At 42.4% G+C, this 20,003-nt stretch overlaps 1 protein-coding gene across 1 annotated transcript in view; it reads right to left on the bottom strand.

The window, feature by feature from the left end:
* The window catches only part of ANXA13 (annexin A13), a 57,888-nt gene extending 38,368 nt beyond the window's left edge, over positions 1–19,520 (bottom strand). Inside the window, exons 1-2 of the mRNA XM_006879465.1 lie at positions 19,497–19,520; positions 56–134 (exon numbers count right to left, since the gene is read on the bottom strand). Coding sequence (XP_006879527.1) covers positions 56–134; positions 19,497–19,520 — 103 coding nt within the window. The remainder of the gene's footprint in view (positions 1–55; positions 135–19,496) is intronic.
* Positions 19,521–20,003: the final 483 nt, after the last annotated feature.

The following is a 20,003-nucleotide window of genomic DNA, read 5'->3' as shown; positions in this document are numbered from 1 at the left end:
CAAGTTTATATAATTAATTTCAAATGTATTTTAACAAACAAAACATCTTTCATACCCATCCCTTTGCAGGCTTTATACAGCTTTTTGGCATCGCGGTCCACATCAAAACCCTGATGACTTCTTTTTTCTTTGGCCTGCAAAAGATAATTGAAAGGGTGAGTGGGCAGTAATGGTTGCTGTGGTTCTTAGGTGCCAGTGAGTTGGCTTCACCTCATGGTGACCTTCCATACAATGGAATAAAAGTTTGCTCCTTCCATCTGCAGCATTTCCAGCATGTATAACTCTTGTTGCAACTGTTATGCTAATTTATTTCAACAAGGATCTCCTCTTATGCCCTCAGCAGCCCTCTGTTTCGTCAAATGCTTCACCCCTCTACTAGTGATGGATGCCTCCTCTGAGTTGAATAATGTTAATGTTAAAGTTGTGATCATAACCTCTGCAATGACTAATTTTTAGCAAAATATTGGAGTTACTTCTGACTGAAATTGACTAAGTGGGAGCCCAAGTGTGGAAATCACCTGTGAAACTCTGCCTCCTAGAGTGACTGATACTCCTTAGAACAGACAGGTCTTGAACAACCACCACAGAACAGTCCCCTCTGCTCTCAAGGATAAGTCAAGTCACCTGCAGGAAAAGTGACTTTCACATCAACCTCACCTTTATGTTTCTAGGAAACAACTCAGTGGAATGATGTCTTGAAGTGCTGTCTATGCATAGTCTAGCTAGGAAGTCAGTTTTGCCAGTCAGAAGCTATGCTTGTTTCTTTTTTCACTGACATACTTGGTTTTTCTTGAAATAAAGAGGAAATTATGTATGAATTATTACTGGTAGTTGTCATCAGGTTTACTATGACTCATAATGACTCAATGAACAACTAATTTGATTTTTGCCTTAAACTGCACCGTCCTCGTGCTTCCTGTCACGCTCAAGCCTGCTGTGATAGTTACAGAGTCAATCCATCTCTATGAGAGACTCTCTGTCTCATACACAATGTCTATCTCCAAGGACTGATTTTTCCTAAAAGTTTATCCACAGTAAGTGAGACAAAATCTCACCATCTTTGCCTGTAAGGAGCACTCCGGCTACATTTTCTTTAAGATAGATTTGTTTGTTCTTGTAAAAGTCTATGGGCAATACTCTTTGCCAACCATAATTCAAAGGATCAGGTTCACCTTAATCTTTAAACTGACGACAAAACTTTGGAGAGGTCCTTGACAGCAGATTTCCCCAGTGCAACACATCTTTTGATATCTTGATTGCTGCTGCCATGAATTTTGACTGTGAATCCAAGAAAAATTAAATCATTGACAACTTCAGTCTTTTTTCCATCTACCATGATGATACTGCCTATGGGTCCTAGGGGAAGGATTTTTGTTTTCTTGATGTGGAGATTAACCTCCATATTGAAGGTTATAGTCTTTGATCTTCTGTAGTAAGTGTTTCAAGTCCTCTTTCTGCAAGCAAAGTTGTGTCATCTGCATTTTGTTAATCAGTCTCTGATCCTGACATTCTTCTTTATATACTGCAGCTTCTCCGATGATCTGTCTAGCATGTGGATTGAATATATGTGGAGAAAAGATACAACCCTGACACACACCTTTCCTGATTTTAAACTGGAACAACAGCTTCTAAGTCTATGCATACATTTCTCATGAGCACAAGTACATGTTCTAAAATTCCCATTCTTCTCAGTGTTGGCCATAATTTGTTATGATCCATGCAGTCAATTGTCTTCGCATAGTCAATAAAACACAAATAAACATCTTTCTGGTATTCTTTGTTGTCAAGAAAGATTCATATAATATTAGCAATGATACCTTTTGTGCCAGAGTCTCTTCTGAATCCAATTTTTGTTTTGTTTTTTAATTTTTTAAAATTTTAATGAAAGTTTATAAAGAACTTGGATTTCCATTCATTCATTGTTGCACATTTTCCTCCCTGTCCTCCCCCAAGTTTTGCTTTTTTCTCTGAAAAAAAGTTCTTTCATTGCTACACAGTCCTCCCCCACCACCTACCACTTTACTATGCAAATCTTATTCCGGACTCTTGTCATGCCAATAATACCTAATCATATGTTCCTTTTGTACACTTCTCTCCCTCCTCTATTTCAACACCATGTAAATAACGTACAAGGGACTGAATCTAGTTTAAATTCTGGCAGTTCTCTGACAATATATTGTTCCAACTGTTTCTAAATAATGTTAACGAAAACATTATTTGCCTGTGATGTCAATTATATTATTTGATAATTTCCATACTTTATTTGGTCATTTTTTAAAAATAGAAACAAATATGATTCTCTTCTAGTCAGTAAACCAGGTAGCTGCCATCCATATTTGTTTGCATAGTCTTGTGAGCATGTCCAATGTTACATCAGTTTCTTGAAGCACCTCAGTTGGCATCCTATCAATTCCTGGGGCCTTATTTTTTGCTAATACATTCAGTGCAGCTTCATCCTTCAGTACTACTCGTTCTGGTTCATATGTTACTTCCTGAAATGGTCTGTGTCAACCAATTATTACTGGTACTATGACTCTGTGCATTCCTTTCATCTTCCGGTGCTTCCTGCACCATTCAAGATTTTGTCCATAGAATCCTTCAGTGTTAGAACTTGAGGCTTGAATTTGTTCTTCAGATCTTTCAGCTTGAGAAACACTGAATGTGTTCTTCCCTTTGGGTTTTCAAACTTCAGCTCCCTTCACATTTCATTATACTACCTAATTTTTGTAATTTTGTGATTTTACAACAGGGTGTGAGCTGATTGGGTTTGGCCTCATATTTAAAAAGGCTTTTGATCACCAGTATGGGGCTATTTCTGATTGAGTTTGGCCTCATATTTTAAAAGGCTTTTGGCCATCAGTATGGGGTTATTTCCAGGATGGGAAGATGAGTGGAATGGCGGGATTCTGCTAAGGTGTGTGTTCTGGTTTCGGGTTGAGATTAGGGTGTGGCTGCTGCTTACAATAGAGTGTGAGCTGATTGATTTGGCCTCATATTTTCAAAGGCTTATGGGCCCGTGTGTTTGTGAATCTCCTGAATGAAACAGGCTTAGAAGCAGGAGTGACATCTACTTCCCAAAACAGCTTGCCTCCAGAAACTTTATGAACTTGGAGAAAAGGTGAAAGTTTTGCATTCAAGACTTTCACTCATAGAGTTGCTATGGTTTGTCTACAAGTCTACTGCACTTAACAACAACAACTAAAATGGAAAACCAATATCTCTTACATAAATAAAAAGTACATGTAAAAATAATGAACTATTAGAACATCTACTGTCTGGGTTTAGTGATCGTTAAGCTGGCAGTAGCTCCTTGAACAGGCTGTGTTTTCTCAGTTTTTTTCCTTCTTCATGGAGGTTCTCATAATGATGCATGTCCACATATTTCCCATCTTTTAGTGAAGGCGGGTTGGGGTTTTATGGCCTATTTCACCCTCCTCTCTCCTACTTCCTTTGACACCTACTAGGAATGAGCAGGCAAGCATGTAAGGCACAGTGGGCCTACTGGTCTCCCCATTTCATTTGGGAGATTTTCTTTGCCCAACTCCATGTGTCTTCTTGTTGGACTGACCATGACAAGGCTTGAGCCCCTTTACTGCCACTGGCTCCCAGTGTGGGCACATGCCTTGTCTGTCTCTCCACCAACCATACAGTCTGGGTCCTCGTCTGACACACATGGAATACCTTGAGTGGGATAGATTTGACAGCAGCTGTTGATGTATAGGGGCTGAAGGGTGGGGAAAGAATTCTCTGAGCATATCTGTGTTTAGTCCAACGTAAAAAAATGAGTAAGAGTGTTATTTCTCAAAAAGCTAAACATAGAAATTCCATATGATCCAGCTGTCCCAAATGCTTAGAATATAACCTAAGATTATGAGAACTGAGGCACAAATGGAGACTTGTACATCAGTGTTCATAGCTGCATTATTTACCATCTCAAGAACATGGAAACAGGGGAGCTCTGGTGGCCTAGTGGCAAGAAGCTGCACTGCAATCCCAGAGGAACACGGTTCGAATCCACCAGACGCTCTGCCGGAGAAGGAGACGCAATATCCTCCTGTACCAGTCAGATCTGATTTGACGGTACATGCACACAAAATAATTAAAAAAAAAAAAAGAAGGTCCAACCATAATTGAATGGATTGAGAAATTATGGTACATTCACATGCTGGAATATGACACAGTATAAAGAAGCAATGCTTTTGTAAATTACTACCTAACTTTGGAAGGATTGGAGAGCATTATGTTACGTGAACTAACTCAATCCTATAAGGACAAATACTGTATAAAACCATTATTGTAGAATGAGTATGAGGATCCAAGGAGAGGGAACAAAGGGGTGAGGATGGGTGGTGGGAGGTGTTAATCATAGGATGACACGATTTGATGGGTGGGTGGGGGATGGCAAAGAAAATTGGAAAAATCCAGTGTGAAAAACGATATATACAAACTTTGTATATAAACCAGTATAAAATAGAACTTTAAAAATAAAATGAGAATAAGAAGGAAAAAAAGAGTGTTATTTGATCCAAGAATAACAAGGATATCTGTGGGACACAGACAATTTTGAACGACATAATAGGTACAAAGATGATGACTTTCCCCCTGTGTTTTGCTTAAGAAATAATTCCAGATGTTTACAGCAGAAATACAACCATCAGTAGGATAGACTGCCTTCAGTGGCTCTGTAGAGACCTTTCAGCCATGTTGGTTATCCTTCCTCATCCTCTTGGAAAGGGAATTTGATATTATTTCTCAGAAGTGCTGGATACTTGGTGTGAAGCAAAGGCATCATGTGATGTAATTTTTTTTAAAAAAAATATAAAACAATGAAGAAATTAACAGTCCATTTGCCTCTTTTCCTTGCGTGGCTGGCACCCCCAACCATGACCATAGTCATCAGGAACATCTAGTATTTGTTGTGTTGGGGTTTTTTTGTTTGTTTTGTTTTGTTTTTAGTTAAATTTGTGTCTTCTAGGCTGCAACAGTTCCATGATATGAACATGTATGGCTAAGCACATACATAACAGTGCATCTAAATTCCAAAATCAATCTCCACAATAGTCTACGTGTTTCCTACTGCCAAAGGGGCCCTTTAGAGTAGTGAGAGAAGATCTTCACCCTGAAACCTACAGCGTCCCTTTTCAGCAGGAAGTAGCTAAGAGAATACGCCATCCCCTTTTCCTTATGAATCAGGGTGAAATCTCTCTCAGGGAGGAGTGATAGGGAATGGCAAAGGACACACTGACAAAGGAGAGGAGATTAATCAGAACTGGCTTTGGGGGAGCTCTGGTGGCCTAGTGGCAAGAAGCTGCACTGCAATCCCAGAGGTGCACGGTTCGAATCCACCAGATGCTCTGCCGGGGAAGGAGGGGCAATCTCCTCCTGTACCAGTCAGATCTGATTTGACGGTACACGCACACAAAAAAATAATTAAAAAAACAAAAAAAATTTAGAAAAAAAAAGAACTGGCTTTGACAAGCACTGTGGCAATGGGACATTTAAAACAGACTTTCAAGGAAAAAAAAGAGGAACGAACTGGGGGGGGGTAGAGAAAATAGTACAACAATGAATGAATGGAAATCCAAAATCTCTGTAAATGTTCATTAAAGTTAATAAAATTTAATAAAAATTTTTTAAAAGACAAAAAAAAAAAAAAAAGGAACATCTAGTATTTGTACCGGGTGTGCCCATGGCTGGTTCCAACGAGCTAGCAAAGACCTGCTCCTTGCAATGAACACGGATCTGACGTTCCACGCTTGTTGTTCATTATCTGCAGCTCAGTTAGCTGACTCTAGTCTACTGCCAACCAGGAATGTTAGTGTTTGAAACCTGAAGCTCCTGATCAGGACTTTCTAAGAAAGAAAGACTGTAGGCATGCAATTCCTCTCAAGATGGGCAGAAGTGGACTCTGTACAGAGTCAGGAAGGTTTCTGAGGGTTAAATGATCTTGCTTGGACACACAAACATTATGCTTTACTTGCTGTTGAGTTGACTCCAACTCATGGTGGCCCCACAGATAACATAAGAAAGTGGTGCCCAGTGCTGTGTCATCGCCCTCATCACTCATCATCACCGCTCTCACTATCATCAGAATGCTCCAGCCCATGGCAGTGGCCTCTGATCTTCCAGCTTTATTGGCTGATTTACAGAAACAAAGCTCCAGTCCTCTCCTCCTCATCTGTCTTGCTCTACAGGTGCTGCCCACCATGAGTGACCTTGCTGGTATTTGAGAAAACAGTAACATAGCTTCTAACATCAGAGCAACAAGCAAACCAACACAGTAAGACAAACTGACAAACCTATGGTGAGCATGAATATGTGGATAATAAACTTATCACCTGCCCACCAGTTCTCAGTCTCTTTCATGGTTATTGAGCTGGAACCAATTTGAAGCTAACCTACAGTGGATTTCCAAGGCTGTGAATCACCCGAGAGGAGACTTCCCAGCCTTCTCCCTCACAATGTTTGGTGAACTTGAATTGCCAGAGAAGCTCAGCCTTTGGGTTACCAAGGCAACTCTCCATGAACTAGACACCCCAGAGTTCCCTGATTTCAACCCTCAAAACCAAACCACAACAATGCAACTCATAGCTGTGGGTTGGAACCCACTCCTAACCACCCTCCCCTGGGCTTCCAAGGCTATCAATCACACAGGAGACTGCTCATCCTTCTCCAAAAAAGAGAGCACAGCGTTGTTTGTTTTCTTTTCCGTTTAACAGTGCTCACAGACACGCAAAACAAAGTTCTCACCACTGGACCAACCGGCAACATCATGATAAGTAGAGAATAGACTGAAATGGCCGACCACTTTGTCTTATTTGGATCCACAATAATCACCTTTGGTACCAGCAGTGAGGAAGTCAGCAGATGTACAGCACTGGGAAAGTCTGCAGCTATGAACCTTTCCAAATTATGAGGAGCGATGATATTAGTTTGAGGAGTAAAATGCACCTGATTCAGACCACCGTCTTTACAGTCACTTTGCAAAGCATTTGCAAGCTGGTCAATGAATTTGGATGACAGAAGACGAATTGATGCCTTTGAGCTCTGATGTGATTGCAGAAGAGTACTGTACATGGACTGTCAAAAGAGCAAGCAAATATGTCTTGGAAGCTAGAGATTCCTTGGAGGCAAAGGTGGTAGAGCTTTGTCTCATATTCTTCAGGAGGTTGCTAGGATGGGCTGTTCCTGAGAGAGGGGCATCATACTTGGAAAGATGGAGGGTCAGTGAAAGAGAGGAAGACCCTCAACCAGATGGATTGGAACTGTGATTGCTTCACCGATTTTAAGCGTCAGAGATGTAGAGGATTGAACAGGATAGGATGGAGTTTCGATCTGTTGTTCATAGAGTCGCTGTGGGGTCATACTTGACACCTAACAAGAGGCATTCAAGAAATGAACTATAAAGATAGCACAAGTGAGCTATCATGAGATACTGATTAAAAAAAACAAATTCTTTCAGAAGTCTGGACTTTGACCCACTCCCAGCTCTGGGTTTAGATGCCATTGCTGCCCTTTAGCATCCATGTAAATGTGGATTGTTCACCTTTTAGCTCCCATTAACTTCCAAGATAGGCAAAATCTGCTTTGCATGGTTTGTAGCTTGCATGAGATAAGATTTCATGCTCCAGAGCCATGGAGTTGACTACTGCTCTTAGCAATCCTCTGAACAGCAGATCTGAACCTACTAAAGTAATGAGCTTGAACAGGACAGAGATTGTGACAAAGGCATAGATGTATTGGAGGGAGGGTTCACAAAGGCTAGTGCTTCTCCAGTTCTTTGAAGCATAGCTTGTAATGATAGGGTTCAAGCCTTTACATTTTGAGTCAACAAGTTTGACAGATAAATATGTGTTTCTATCTTATGTGTATATATAAATATATAAGATAGGAGGTACACACACACACACACACACACACACACACACACATTGATAAATACAGATCGAGAGATGCCTTAAACAATATCATGTTTACAACAGGTTGCTATGGAGAATATTGCATTCCTGAGAGGGACAAGTGTTGACAGCACTCGGCTGTTAACCGAAGGGTTAGAGTAAGCTGGTGACTTCCAGTCCTGGCTTTTCTTCCTCTGATATGTCTACATGTCTCTTTCCTGTGTCTCCATATTGCTTCATCTAAAACAAGGAAATAAAAGATGCCTTTTTCTTGGAGGAGGAGATAGAGAAAGTAAACTTCGAATCTCTGAGTCTGGTAAGCGGTGTCCCCTGGGCAGAAAGAATGCAGAAAACACGTGCTTGGTGAAATGACTCATGGATATCATTGCTCCAGCTCATCGACCACCCACGAGGAAGTCAGGTCTTGTCGCAAGATATTTCCAGCCAGAGGGGATAAATAGGAAAACAGATCCCCACAGAAACCTCCTGTCCTAGTCCAGTTCAAGAAGTCTTACTGTTAGAACATTCTGCAAAACCCTCTTCTGTTGTTGTTGAGTGCCTTTGAGTCAAGCATGACTCATAGCAACCCTTTGAACAAAAGGCCTGAAGTCCCTCTACAACTATTGACATTTATTAAAGTCCATGGAGTTTCCAGAGGCATGTTGTTTAGGAAGTGGATGGCACTTCTGCAGTAAATTCTGGTGATGGATCTTCTGAAGGAGTTGAGTAACTGATCAATGTTCCCTCAAGTCAGTGCCAACTCATGGCACCCCTGTGTATGCCAGGATAGAAACATGGCCCATAAATTCCGTTTTCGATCTCTAGGCCTTTCTCCCACAGCACTTCTGGGTCAGATTTGAACTTCTAGCCTTCCATATAGCCGTACTCTGAAGGAATTGGTTGAAGAATGTGGTTTGCCCACAGTAACTAGGATTCAGCCTTACGTGGAATCATGTTCCCTGTCCGTATGTCCTGCTTTTAATTTGGATAACATCAAAATTAGAAATTAGGAATAAATAGAGTATTTACCATCTTATGAAAAAAACCCGAATTAATAAAAAAAAGAAATACACAGCAGACAGATTAGACTGTCTTCTGTGTAACGTCCCTCTGCCCTCCCTTCTTTCTCACATCCCTTTTTTCTCCCGCCCCCCTTCTTTCTTCAACACTCTTCAACCACTATTAATATCTCTGTACACCAAGTACTATCCCAGTTGAGGGGAACACAATGGTCTATGACACACAGTCCTTGTCTCCAGCGAAATAGGCATGCAAATAGAGAAATGAAAATGGCATCATGATATGGTAAGGACTTTGGGTGCAAACAACTAGGAAGATAAGGGGAATTTTCATGGAGGAGTTGACATTTGTGCCAGTTCTTGAAAAAGGAATGTGAGTTAGATAAGAAGCCACATGGAGGTTAGACTGGAGTAGGAAGAAGGGCATTCTGGAGAGAAACTATACGTGATGCTTTCTAAGTCTTTGTGTACTGTGTGCTTGACTATGAACCAGCGCTGTGCTACTATGTCGCCGGCATGGTAAACACGGTGTGATGGCTCATGTTACGTGTCAGCTTGGCTGGTCTATGATTGATCCTCGACGGTTTGGCAGACACACTGTACTGGCTGCTGTTCTATAATGTAATCAACTTCCATGTTGTGGTCTGATGCAATTAGCTAATTAATTAAAATAAGAATTTCCTTTAGGGGTACCTTCTGACACTATGAGGGAGCTCTGGTGGCCTAGTGACAAGAAACTAGGCTGCAATTCTGAAGGCACACAATTCGAATCCCACTAGTTGCCCAGGTAAGTGGATATTCTGTCCAAGCTTTATCTCAAGACCACCTTCTTGTTGTCACCTTAACTCTAGTTTCTGGAACACAGTGCTTAGAAAAAGTCCACAAGAGTCAACACATGTCTTTGTAAGTCTATCTCACCTGCATTGCGAGATGATCTTAAAAATAAATTTGACATCTTTTTTTTTATTAATTTTTTTTTATTTTATTATTTTTCGAACCGTGCACCTCTGGGATTGTAGTTGCAGCTTCTTGCCACTAGGCCACCAGAGCTCCCTTAAATTTGACATCATTAGAAACTAATGACTGAAGACCAGACGACATCATACATGACGGAAAAAAAACCAGCCCTTAAAAAAGGCAGGAAAGAAAGAAAAGCCAAAAAATGATGTCAAAAGAGACTCTGAAACTTACTCTGGAACACAGAGAATTCGATGTGAAGGAAGCAGCGTTGGAGTAAAAGAGAAGAATTCAAAGGATAGTCCTAGAAGACAAAGCAGAGTATTGTGCTGAAGTGTGCAGAGACTTGGGGTTAGAAAATCTGGAGAAGGTTATTGTCCTGGTAAATGAGGGAGTAGATGAAAAAATGACTCTCCAGGAAGTGGACTGACACGCCAGCTATATCAGTAGGCCCCAACATAGCAGGGATTGTGAAGAGGAGCAGATCCAAGTAGAGTTTAGCTCTGTCATGAGTTAGGATCAACTAGACAGCACCTAACAACAGCAACAACAAGCCATTCCCTAGACATTCCACATGGTGTAATTACACAGTGTGAACTGTGGACTCAGATATACAGTCCAGTTCCCCTCTAGCTATGCAGAGGGCCTCAGGCAAGCTGGTCAATATCTCGGAGTCTTAGCTCCCTCATCTGTGAAGCAGGCCATGCAATCATTCATGGAGTGGTGTGGTAGAGAAGGCACTGCCAGGGCATAGCCACGCAGAACTGGGCCATAGGTAGTAAGCACTACGTTGTTGCTGCATACGCAGTAGGACACTCGATGGCATAAGGACGTAAGGGTCATTTGTCAACTCTCCAGTCTTATCTCCAGGCAAAGGGAGTGGTTTTGTGATTGATTTCCATTTCCAGTGCAGCACCCTAGGGGCACTGGCTTCAAGCTCTTCTCTGGCTCGGTAAATATTTGAATGTGGTTGCTTGTTGTCCAAGCCGAGCCCAAGAGGGTTCTGAAGAATTACCGGGATCAGAGTGCAGAAGGCTCCCTGGATGTTGATCTAAAGCTTGCTGCTGTTCGGGCTGCTGTAGAACAAAGGAGGAGGCCGGAAAGAAAAAAGCAAAAGCCGGGGTTAAAAATAGCCAGTGGGTAGTGGGCAGGAGCAAAGGCGAGGCAGACGGAGACTGCTGGGGACTGCCGCAGGTTCCCTGGGAGCGGTTACCAGCTAAAATCCCAGTTCGGGTTCCTGAACTCTGGAATCAATGATATTGTTGTTGGGTGCCATCAAGTCAAGGGTGACTCATAACAATCCCATGAACAAAAGACTTGAACCCTCTTCTGTCCTGTGCCATCCTCATCTCTGACCCACTTGGGCCCATTGATGCAGTCATTGTGTCAATCCAAGCATGATGGCCCTTTCTAAGGAACAGCCTTTCCTAGCAACATATGCCAAGTATGTGAGATGAAGCTTTGCCATCTGTGCCTCCAGGGGGCGCGCTGGCTGCCGCTTCTCCAGGATATGTTGTTGTTATGTGCCATAGAGTCCCTTGCGACTCATAGCGACCCTATGTACAACAGCCCTAAACTCTGCTCTGTCCTCTTCCAGTAGCACCGTCTCTGACACTCCCATCCCAATTATCCCAGTCACTGAATCAATCCACCTCATAGAGGGCCTTCCTCTCCTGTGCTGTCCCGCCACCCTCCCAAGCATGATGTCCCTCTTCAAGGACCGGTCTCTCCTCACAACATGTCCAAAGTATGTTAGACAGAGCCTCAGAATCCTTGCCTCCAAGAAGCCACCCGGTTTAACCCTTTCCAGGACAAATCTGTTTGTTTTCCTAGCAGTCCATGGTATTCTCAATACTCTTCTCCAGCACCACAGCTCAAAGGCATCAATTCTCCTTCTATCCTCCTTGGCCATTGTCCAACTCTCTGATGCATAACAAGTGATTGCGAAGACCATGGCCTGTATCAGACACACCTTAGTCTCCAGAGAGACACCATTGCTCTTCAGTACTTTGGAGAGGTCCCTAACAGCAGACTTTCCCATTGCAGTGTGCTTTTTAATTTCCTGGCTGCTGGTGCCAAGACTGTTGACTGTGGAGCCAAGCAAGCTAGAGCTGTGTACAATCTCAATCTCTTCACCATCCATCCTGATGCTGCAAATTGGTCCAGTGGTGAGAATCTTTGTCTTCTTAACATTGAGCCTCAATCCATATTGTAGGCTGCAGTCCTTGAAACTCTGCAGCAGGCGCTTCAGGTCCTCTTCAGTTTCAGCAAGCAGGATTGTGTCATCCGCATAACGCAGTTCATAGGATATTTAGTACTTCTCTCGAACACCACAACTCAAAGACATAGGTTCTTCTGATGTATAAATGTGTATTTCAATATTGATCCTTTTGGTTAAACTTGCAGTGTCTGATTACAGAGTTGAGGAAACTGAGTACTAGTTTGGAGAGAAGGGACTTCCCTGAGGTCACAGAAGGTGCCTCTATGTTGAGAAAGTTATCCTTCAAAATATCATGACACTATTTTTCTCTTTCTATGCTATGGAAATAAGTCCCTGGATAACCCAAATAGACTGCCCATAATTACTATATTTTATGCAATTAATATGCATATTTGTTACATGTATATACACACACACACATGCGTATGCATAATATGGATTACATCTCAAAATCAAGAAGGCAAAAATCCTCACCACTGGGCCAATAGTCAGCATCATGATAGATGGAGAGAAAATTGAAGTTGTCCACTATTTCCTCTGTCTTGGATTCACAATCAGTACACTTGGCACCAGCAGTTACAAAATCAAAAGATACATTGCACTGGATAAACGTGTTGTCAACAACCATTCCAAGGTGTTAAGGAAAAATGAAGTCAGTTTAAAGGCAAAGTTGCATCTGAATTAAGCCATAGTCTTTTTTTTTTTTTAATTTTTATTATTTTGTGTGCGTGTACCGTCAAATCAGATCTGACTGGTACAGGAGGATATTGCGCCTCCTTTTCCGGCAGAGCGTCTGGTGGATTCGAACCGTGTTCCTCTGGGATTGCAGTACAGTTTCTTGTCACTAGGCCACCAGAGCTCCCCTAGCCATAGTCTCTTAAATTACTTGTTATGCCCCTAAAAGTTAGATAATGACTGAGGTTGATAAAAGAAGAATATATGCCTTTCAGTTGTAGTGTTGAAGAAGAGTTGTTGACACATGATGAGTGATATTTTTAGAATTTCTGTCGAGTGCTGAATGAGTCCCTTACCTGTTATTTTGTGTGAAGCTTTAAAATAGCAATATAATAAACAAAAGATAATAAGGAGAATTGATGCCTTTGAGCTGTGGTGCTGGAGAAGAGTATTGAATGTACCATGGACTGCCAAGAAAACAAACAGATTCATCCTGGAGAGGATTAAACCAGGCTACTTCTTGGAGTCAAGGATTCTGGGGCTTCGTCTGACATACTTTGGACATGTTGTAAGGAGAGACAGGTCCTTGGAGAGGGACATCATGCTTGGGAGTGTGGAGGGACAGTGCAGGAGGGGAAGACCTTCTATGAGGTGGATTGATTCAGTGACTGGGGTAATCGGGATGGGTGTGTCAGAGGCAGTGAGGTTGGCACAGGATAGAGCAAGGTTTAGGATCGTTATGAGTCTCAAATGACTCAACGGCACATAACAACAACAATAACGATATAATTTTTACCTTAATGAAAAACCATTTTATATTTGGGCAGATAAGTAGTAGCAGAGGCTAAGCATTTAAAAGGAAGTTTTAGGGGAGAAACGTAAAATTCTGGCCATAAATCGAAGAGTGCTGACACATTGGCTTCATTTAGCAAGTAAAGCTTAAAGTGGAGCAAAGTTGGATCAAGTCGTAGCCCAATTTACTCGTATTTGCTGAATGTTCATTCTGAAAGATAAATGCAACTCTTTTAGGGTGGAGAAAAAAAGCCTTCTCTGCAATTGAGGATTATTTATAAACTGACTTTTCCCCTTACTTTATTTTTATTTTATATAGGGAGCTCTGGTGGCTTACTGGTAAAAAAGCTGTGCTGTAATCCCAAAGGCATGCAGTTCAAAGGTACCAGATGCTGCAGGGGAGAAGATGGGAAATCTCCTGTGTCATTCATTCACTGCCGCTTGAAACCCACTGGAGGGTCAGCCACGGTACACAACAACAACAACAGCAACTGGTAATTTATTTTTTTGTGTGTGTTCCACACTTTCCTTCATTGACACTATGTTTCATACAATCATCCCCATACATTGTGTTTTATGAAGTCTTTTCCTGAAGATTGGTTTCGTTAGGTCATTTTCCAGAAAGACAAAAGCTTTCATAAAGACCATATTCTGCTTATGTGGGGTTTCTTGTCTCTCCAAATAAACTTGAAAATTTCCTTTTCGATCTTCTTGGAAAATGAACTTGGTATCTGTATTGAGATTGCATTGAATTAGTAGATTGCTTTTGGAAGTATTATCATTTTCACAATGCTGTGTCTTTCTATTCATGAACAGGGCATATTTTTCCATTTCATTACTTCTTTTATTACGTCTTGCGGAAATGCTCTGTAGTTTTCTTTGTATAGGTCTTTTGTATCTCTAGTTAGGTTCACTCCCAAGTATCTCAATTTGTGGTTGGCTTTTGTAAATGGTAATAAGCAAAACACTTCTGAGAAACAAAAATGAAGTGGGAGGCATAGCACTTCCTGACCTCAAAACCTACTATAAAGCGGTAGTAACCAAAACAGCATGGTACTGGTACAATGACAAGCACATAGATCAGTGGAACAGAATTGAGAACACAGAAATAGACCCAGCTATCTATGGTCAACTGATATTCGACAAGGAAATCAAGGCTATTAAATGGGGGAATGATAACCTCTTCAATAAATGGTCCTGGCAAAACTGGATTGTGACCTGCAAGAAGCTGAAACAGGATCCACATCTCACACCATACACAAAAATCACCTCAAGGTGGATAAGAGACTTGGGAGTAAAGCCCCAAACCAGAAAGGTCATTAGAGACAAACTGATATCAAGCTTAGAAGTCCTAGTCTACAGTATAAAGAGACTGCCAAATACAGCCAGAAATGTACAAATGATAAAATTGATTAATGGGACCTTCTAAAGAGTCAATCCCTGTGTTCATCAAACCCTTTTTCCAGTAGGGTGAAAAAAAATCTACTGACTGGGAACAAACATTTGGCAATACCATCTCAGACAAGAGTCTCATAATGAAAGTTTATAGACTACTTCTGGGCCTCAATAAGAAAAGATCGGTAGCCCAATTACAAAACGGGCAAAAGAAGTGAAAAGAATTTTCACAGAGGAAGATATTAAAATGGCCAACATACACATGAAGAAATGCTCCAAATCACTGGCGATAAGAGATGCAAATCAAAACCAGAATGGGATACCATCTCACTCCAGTAGCAGTGATAAGTTTTAACAGCACAGCAAGTGTCAACATTGGCGAGGATTTGGAAGTTAGGAACCCTTGGTGCAACCAATCTGGAAGGTAGTTTGGCGATTCTTCAAAAAGCTGAACATAGGAATTCTATATGCCCTAGCTATTCCATTCCTTGGAATATATATATACTCCAAGAAAAGGAGAACTGAGGCTCAAACAGAAACTTGTACACCAATGTTAATAGCAGCATTATTCACCATTGCAAAAACATGGAAATAGCCCAGATGTCCAACCACAAATAAATAAATGGTTTGAGAAGTTGTGGTACATTCATACAATGGAATACTACACAGCACACAGGAGCAATGATTTTGTACATTATTAACTAACTTGGGAGGGACTGGAGAGCATTATGCTGAGTGAACTAACTCATTCCCACAGGACAAATACTGTATAAAATCATTATTGTAGAATGAGTATGAGGATCCAAGGCGGTGGTGGGGACTCGGGGGAGAGGGAGCGTAGATATAGAGGGGTGAGGATGGGATAAGGGAGGGTGTCACTCATAGGGTTGCACAATTCAATGGGTGAAAGGGGTGAAGGAAATGGGAAGGATCTTTTGTGAAAAACAACATACTCAAGCTTTGTAAATAAATCAGAATAAAATAAAAAAGAGAAGGCGGAAAGGCCATGTACTTTCAGTTATACATGCTGATGCCATCTTCACTTATCAGAGGTGACCACAGGGCTGGGCAGGAGGAAAGAGATTTGGTTTTCAAGCTGTAGTCCCAACCAATGGCCTGAAGGGGGCGGGGCACCACTGTACCTGATGATGAGGATGGTGAGGACGGTACAGCTCAGAAACGCCCATATATAACCCATCACCTACCATGTCCTGAGCACTTAGAGAAAGACACTGAGTGGGCAGCCTGTCTGGGCTAGCACCCAAACAGAAAAAGTATCAGTTGGTGTTGAAGCTGACAGCCCCTTGAGTGCTAGAGTATAACTGTGCTGCATAGAATTTTCAGTGGTTGGTTTTTCAGAAGTCAATTACCATGGATTTCTTCCGTACCCTTGGGTAGCCTCAAACCATCAGCTTTTTGGTTAATGGCCAAAGGCATTAGCCATATGCACTACTGAAGGAGTCCCATAAACCAGAGTCAGCCTTTGCTATAGATGGCTGAACCAGCTCATAGTGGGGTTTCCGAGGAGACTGCCCATCTTCCTCTCTTGGAGCCACTGGGAGAAATGGACAGCCTGGGAAGTATGGTCTTTGTGTTAGCAGCTCAACTTCCTATGGACTGCGCAGCCAAAGCTTGCTAAAATAGAGGCAAAACTCATTACCCTCAAGTGGGTTCAGACTCATGGCTGACCCTCGAGCGGCAGCCCTGCTGCTCGATGCAGCCTCATTGCTGAATGCACCCACCACATGGAGGCCTTCCCACCCAGCCTTCAGAAGTTACTAGGGGCCAAACCTGCTCCCCCACCTGCTGCTATGTTAATAACAGGACAAAGGCCAATCTCCAGGATGAGTTGGCTCTACTTAGATGATAAGGGGCAATCACAATGTGATAATCAGTGTGCTGGGGAAGGCTTGGTTCAGAGAGGCAGGAAAGCTGTGGTTCTGGAGATAATCCAGCAGATAAAGACAGTGCCCTGATCTGTATCTGAAACAGCCTTTTCCTAACTCGGAGCTTAATGCAGTGTATTTTGTTTGTTTGCTGTTTCTATTGTCTCCCAGGGGATGTTTGCTGTATCTGGATACACATTGGTTGGATGCCATGTTATTGTTACCAGCGAGGCTAGTAGACCACAGCTACCTTGTGAACACCAGATCTGAAAGCATTCCTATCATGCACCATCCTCATCGTCCCCAACACTTGTAAGCCCATTTCCACAGACGCTGTTATCAATCCATCTAGACGCCATGGGTGCTGCTAAACCGAAACATATCTTTGCCTTCATTCCAGCCCATAGTGACCCTGTGGGGGTCCACAGGTTCCCAGGTCTGTAACTTTTACAGGAGCAGATGACTGCATCTTCTTCCTGCAGGGCAACTGATGTGACTTGGAACCATCAATCTTCTGACCTATGACTGCTTAACCACTTCTCTATCAAGCCTCCTTTGTGGTTGCTGTTTTTTCATTTTGTTTTTTTTTTTTTATCAAGCCTCCTTTGGATGCTGCTAAATACCTGACACCACACAGAGCTACAACGAAGAATCACCGAGCTCCAAATACCTATGGAGATACAATTCTGTCAGCGTGTTACTTTAAGAGGTCTTGAGAAGGCTGATTTGCAGTCAGTAGATTGCAAATGGTATGCATGTCGCCCTGCAAAGGTCTTCACTAAGAGCGAATTGCTGTGATTTAGTAGAAGACCATGATGTCATCCTTGGTTACCTTGGGGTAGCTAGGAGGAAGAGTTCAAGTTAAGGTCACTGCAAAGACATGAAAAGCTTGTGATCAACACCCTCCTCCTTGCTCAGCCTCTTTGCATTGTGACTGTTACAAGGTTTCCTAAAGCTCTGTGATGCATCTCAATTGACTCAGTGTTAGGGGCACTGTGTACCATATTGGGTTGTAGAACTTGGAGTTCCTAGCAGAGGTCAAGTAACATTCATTGTCTGAAAACAAGATGGTGCATTCTGGGAAAAATGATTGTCTGCCGTGAGGTTGCCCACAGATTGTTTTGGGATTTACAGACCTCTGAAGAGTGTTAAACCTCCAGATAGTCAATTACTGCCGTATTGCCTCAACAGCAGTGAACTGGGAGGGATGAGGTGATTGTGGGAAAATGCTGGCTATTTCTCAACCATCAAAGAGACCATGCCTTCAAGCATTATGAAAGATGAAGCCATTTGCTCATTAGAAAAGAATTACCCATTTCCTTCTTCTGGTGCCAAAGTTTGTTTTTTGACAATTCAGTGAGAGCAGGACTTTGAGATTCGTTCCTTGCAGTGGCAAGGTGGGGGTGGGGGAAGGAAATTAATGTCCTCTAGGATTATTCGGTGAAGGCTGAAGGCTGAGTGGGCAGATAAACACAGCAAAGTACTGGAAGCTGAGGTAGCTCATCAGGGCAAGAAGCGGTTCTGTGTAGTAGGAGAGGGATGCTATAGTATGGGAACAAATTCTGACTTGCTAACAAGGAAACAAGATGAAATAGCTAACTATGCTTTGAGCAAATTTTTGTCTCGGTTTCAGAACAATAAATGCTATTCTTTGCCTGATTAAGAGAGTTTAAAAGCTTGCAGTGGATCCAAACTTATTAATGTTTTTCCTAAATTCTTTCCAATGTTTTGTATTCCTTTACATTCCCACTGCAACCATCCAAGTTCCAATGCCCTGAAGGGTGAATTATTTTATTGCTTTTCTAGCAATAACATTTTCAAGGGAGCTCAGGTGGCTGGCCTTGTGGTAAGAAGCTGTGTTGTAGTCCCAGAGGCATGCAGTTTGAATCCATCAGCTGTTCCATAGCAGAAAGTTGGGCAATTTCCTCCCGTCAACTTACTGCCTCTGAAAACCTGCTGGAAGGTCAGCTATGGATTGGTTCTGACTTGACAGTACCAAAAAAAAAAACAAACCCCAAAACCAAAAAACAAACCAAACCCAACAAGAAGCTTATTTTCCTTCTCTAATTCAGTCCAGCCAGCAGTAGTAGTAAAAATAGTAAAAATAATAGTTATAACAAAGTCATGACAAAGCAATATCCTCAACCCCCAAAGGAAAGGCCAACCTTGGCCGTAATGATGACCCAAGGGTTAGGTATCTGACTCAAGCTAATAACAAGAAGAGAGGACAAATTTATCTCAAGTCCATACTTCTCTCTTGAGTTTCAGCTACTGTTAGACATCATACTTGTACATACCACAAATATCTGACTTAACAGTACTTCAAACCAAATTTTCCTCTTGACTTGCAAATTCTCCCCCCCCACACATGTAGTCCTTGAATGTTCCACCATTTAATTGAGGACTCAAGTCACCAGACAGCTATCTGAGAATCCCTTTCTATTCTTCCTTTTCCCTTATCTCCCCTGTTCAACCAGCTATTGGATTTTGTTCATTTGACTCTCCAATCTACCTTTTCTATAATGCTACTGTCTCATTTTTGGTTGGGAGTAGCTAGAGGTTGTTGCTGTTAGGTGTCATTGAGTCAACTAGAACCCATAACGTTCCAGTGAACAACAGATTGGAGACTTGGACTCTCCTGCACCATCCTCACGGCCTTCATGTTCACGACCTCCATGCTCACGACCATCGTCCTCACGGCCTCCACCATCCTCATGGCCTCCACCCTCCTCACGACCTCCATGCTCACGACCATCCTCACGACCTCCACCATCCTCACGCTCATGGCCTCCACCATCCTCATGACCTCCACCATCCTCACGACCTCCATGTTCACGACCATCGTCCTCATGACCATCTTTCTTACAGCCTCCACCATCCTCACGGCCTCCACTGTCCTCATGACCATCGTCCTCACAACCTCCGCCATCCTCATTGCCTCCACCATCCTCACAACCTCCATCCTCACAACCTTCATCCTCACGACCTCTATGCTCATGACCATCGTCCTCATGGCCTCCACCATCCTTACCACCTCCTCCATGATTACGGCCTCCACCATCCTCACGGCCTCCACCATCCTCACGGCCTCCACCATCCTCACGATCTCCATGCTCACGACCTCCATCATCACGACCTCTTGCTCATGACCTCCCACCAT

Source organism: Elephantulus edwardii, unplaced genomic scaffold (assembly GCF_000299155.1).
Source record: "Elephantulus edwardii isolate Elephantulus edwardi_28Jun2011 unplaced genomic scaffold, EleEdw1.0 scaffold00003, whole genome shotgun sequence".
Taxonomy (NCBI): domain Eukaryota; kingdom Metazoa; phylum Chordata; class Mammalia; order Macroscelidea; family Macroscelididae; genus Elephantulus; species Elephantulus edwardii.
Note: the sequence above shows the minus strand (reverse complement) of the source record. Positions and strands in the feature narration are given on the sequence as shown.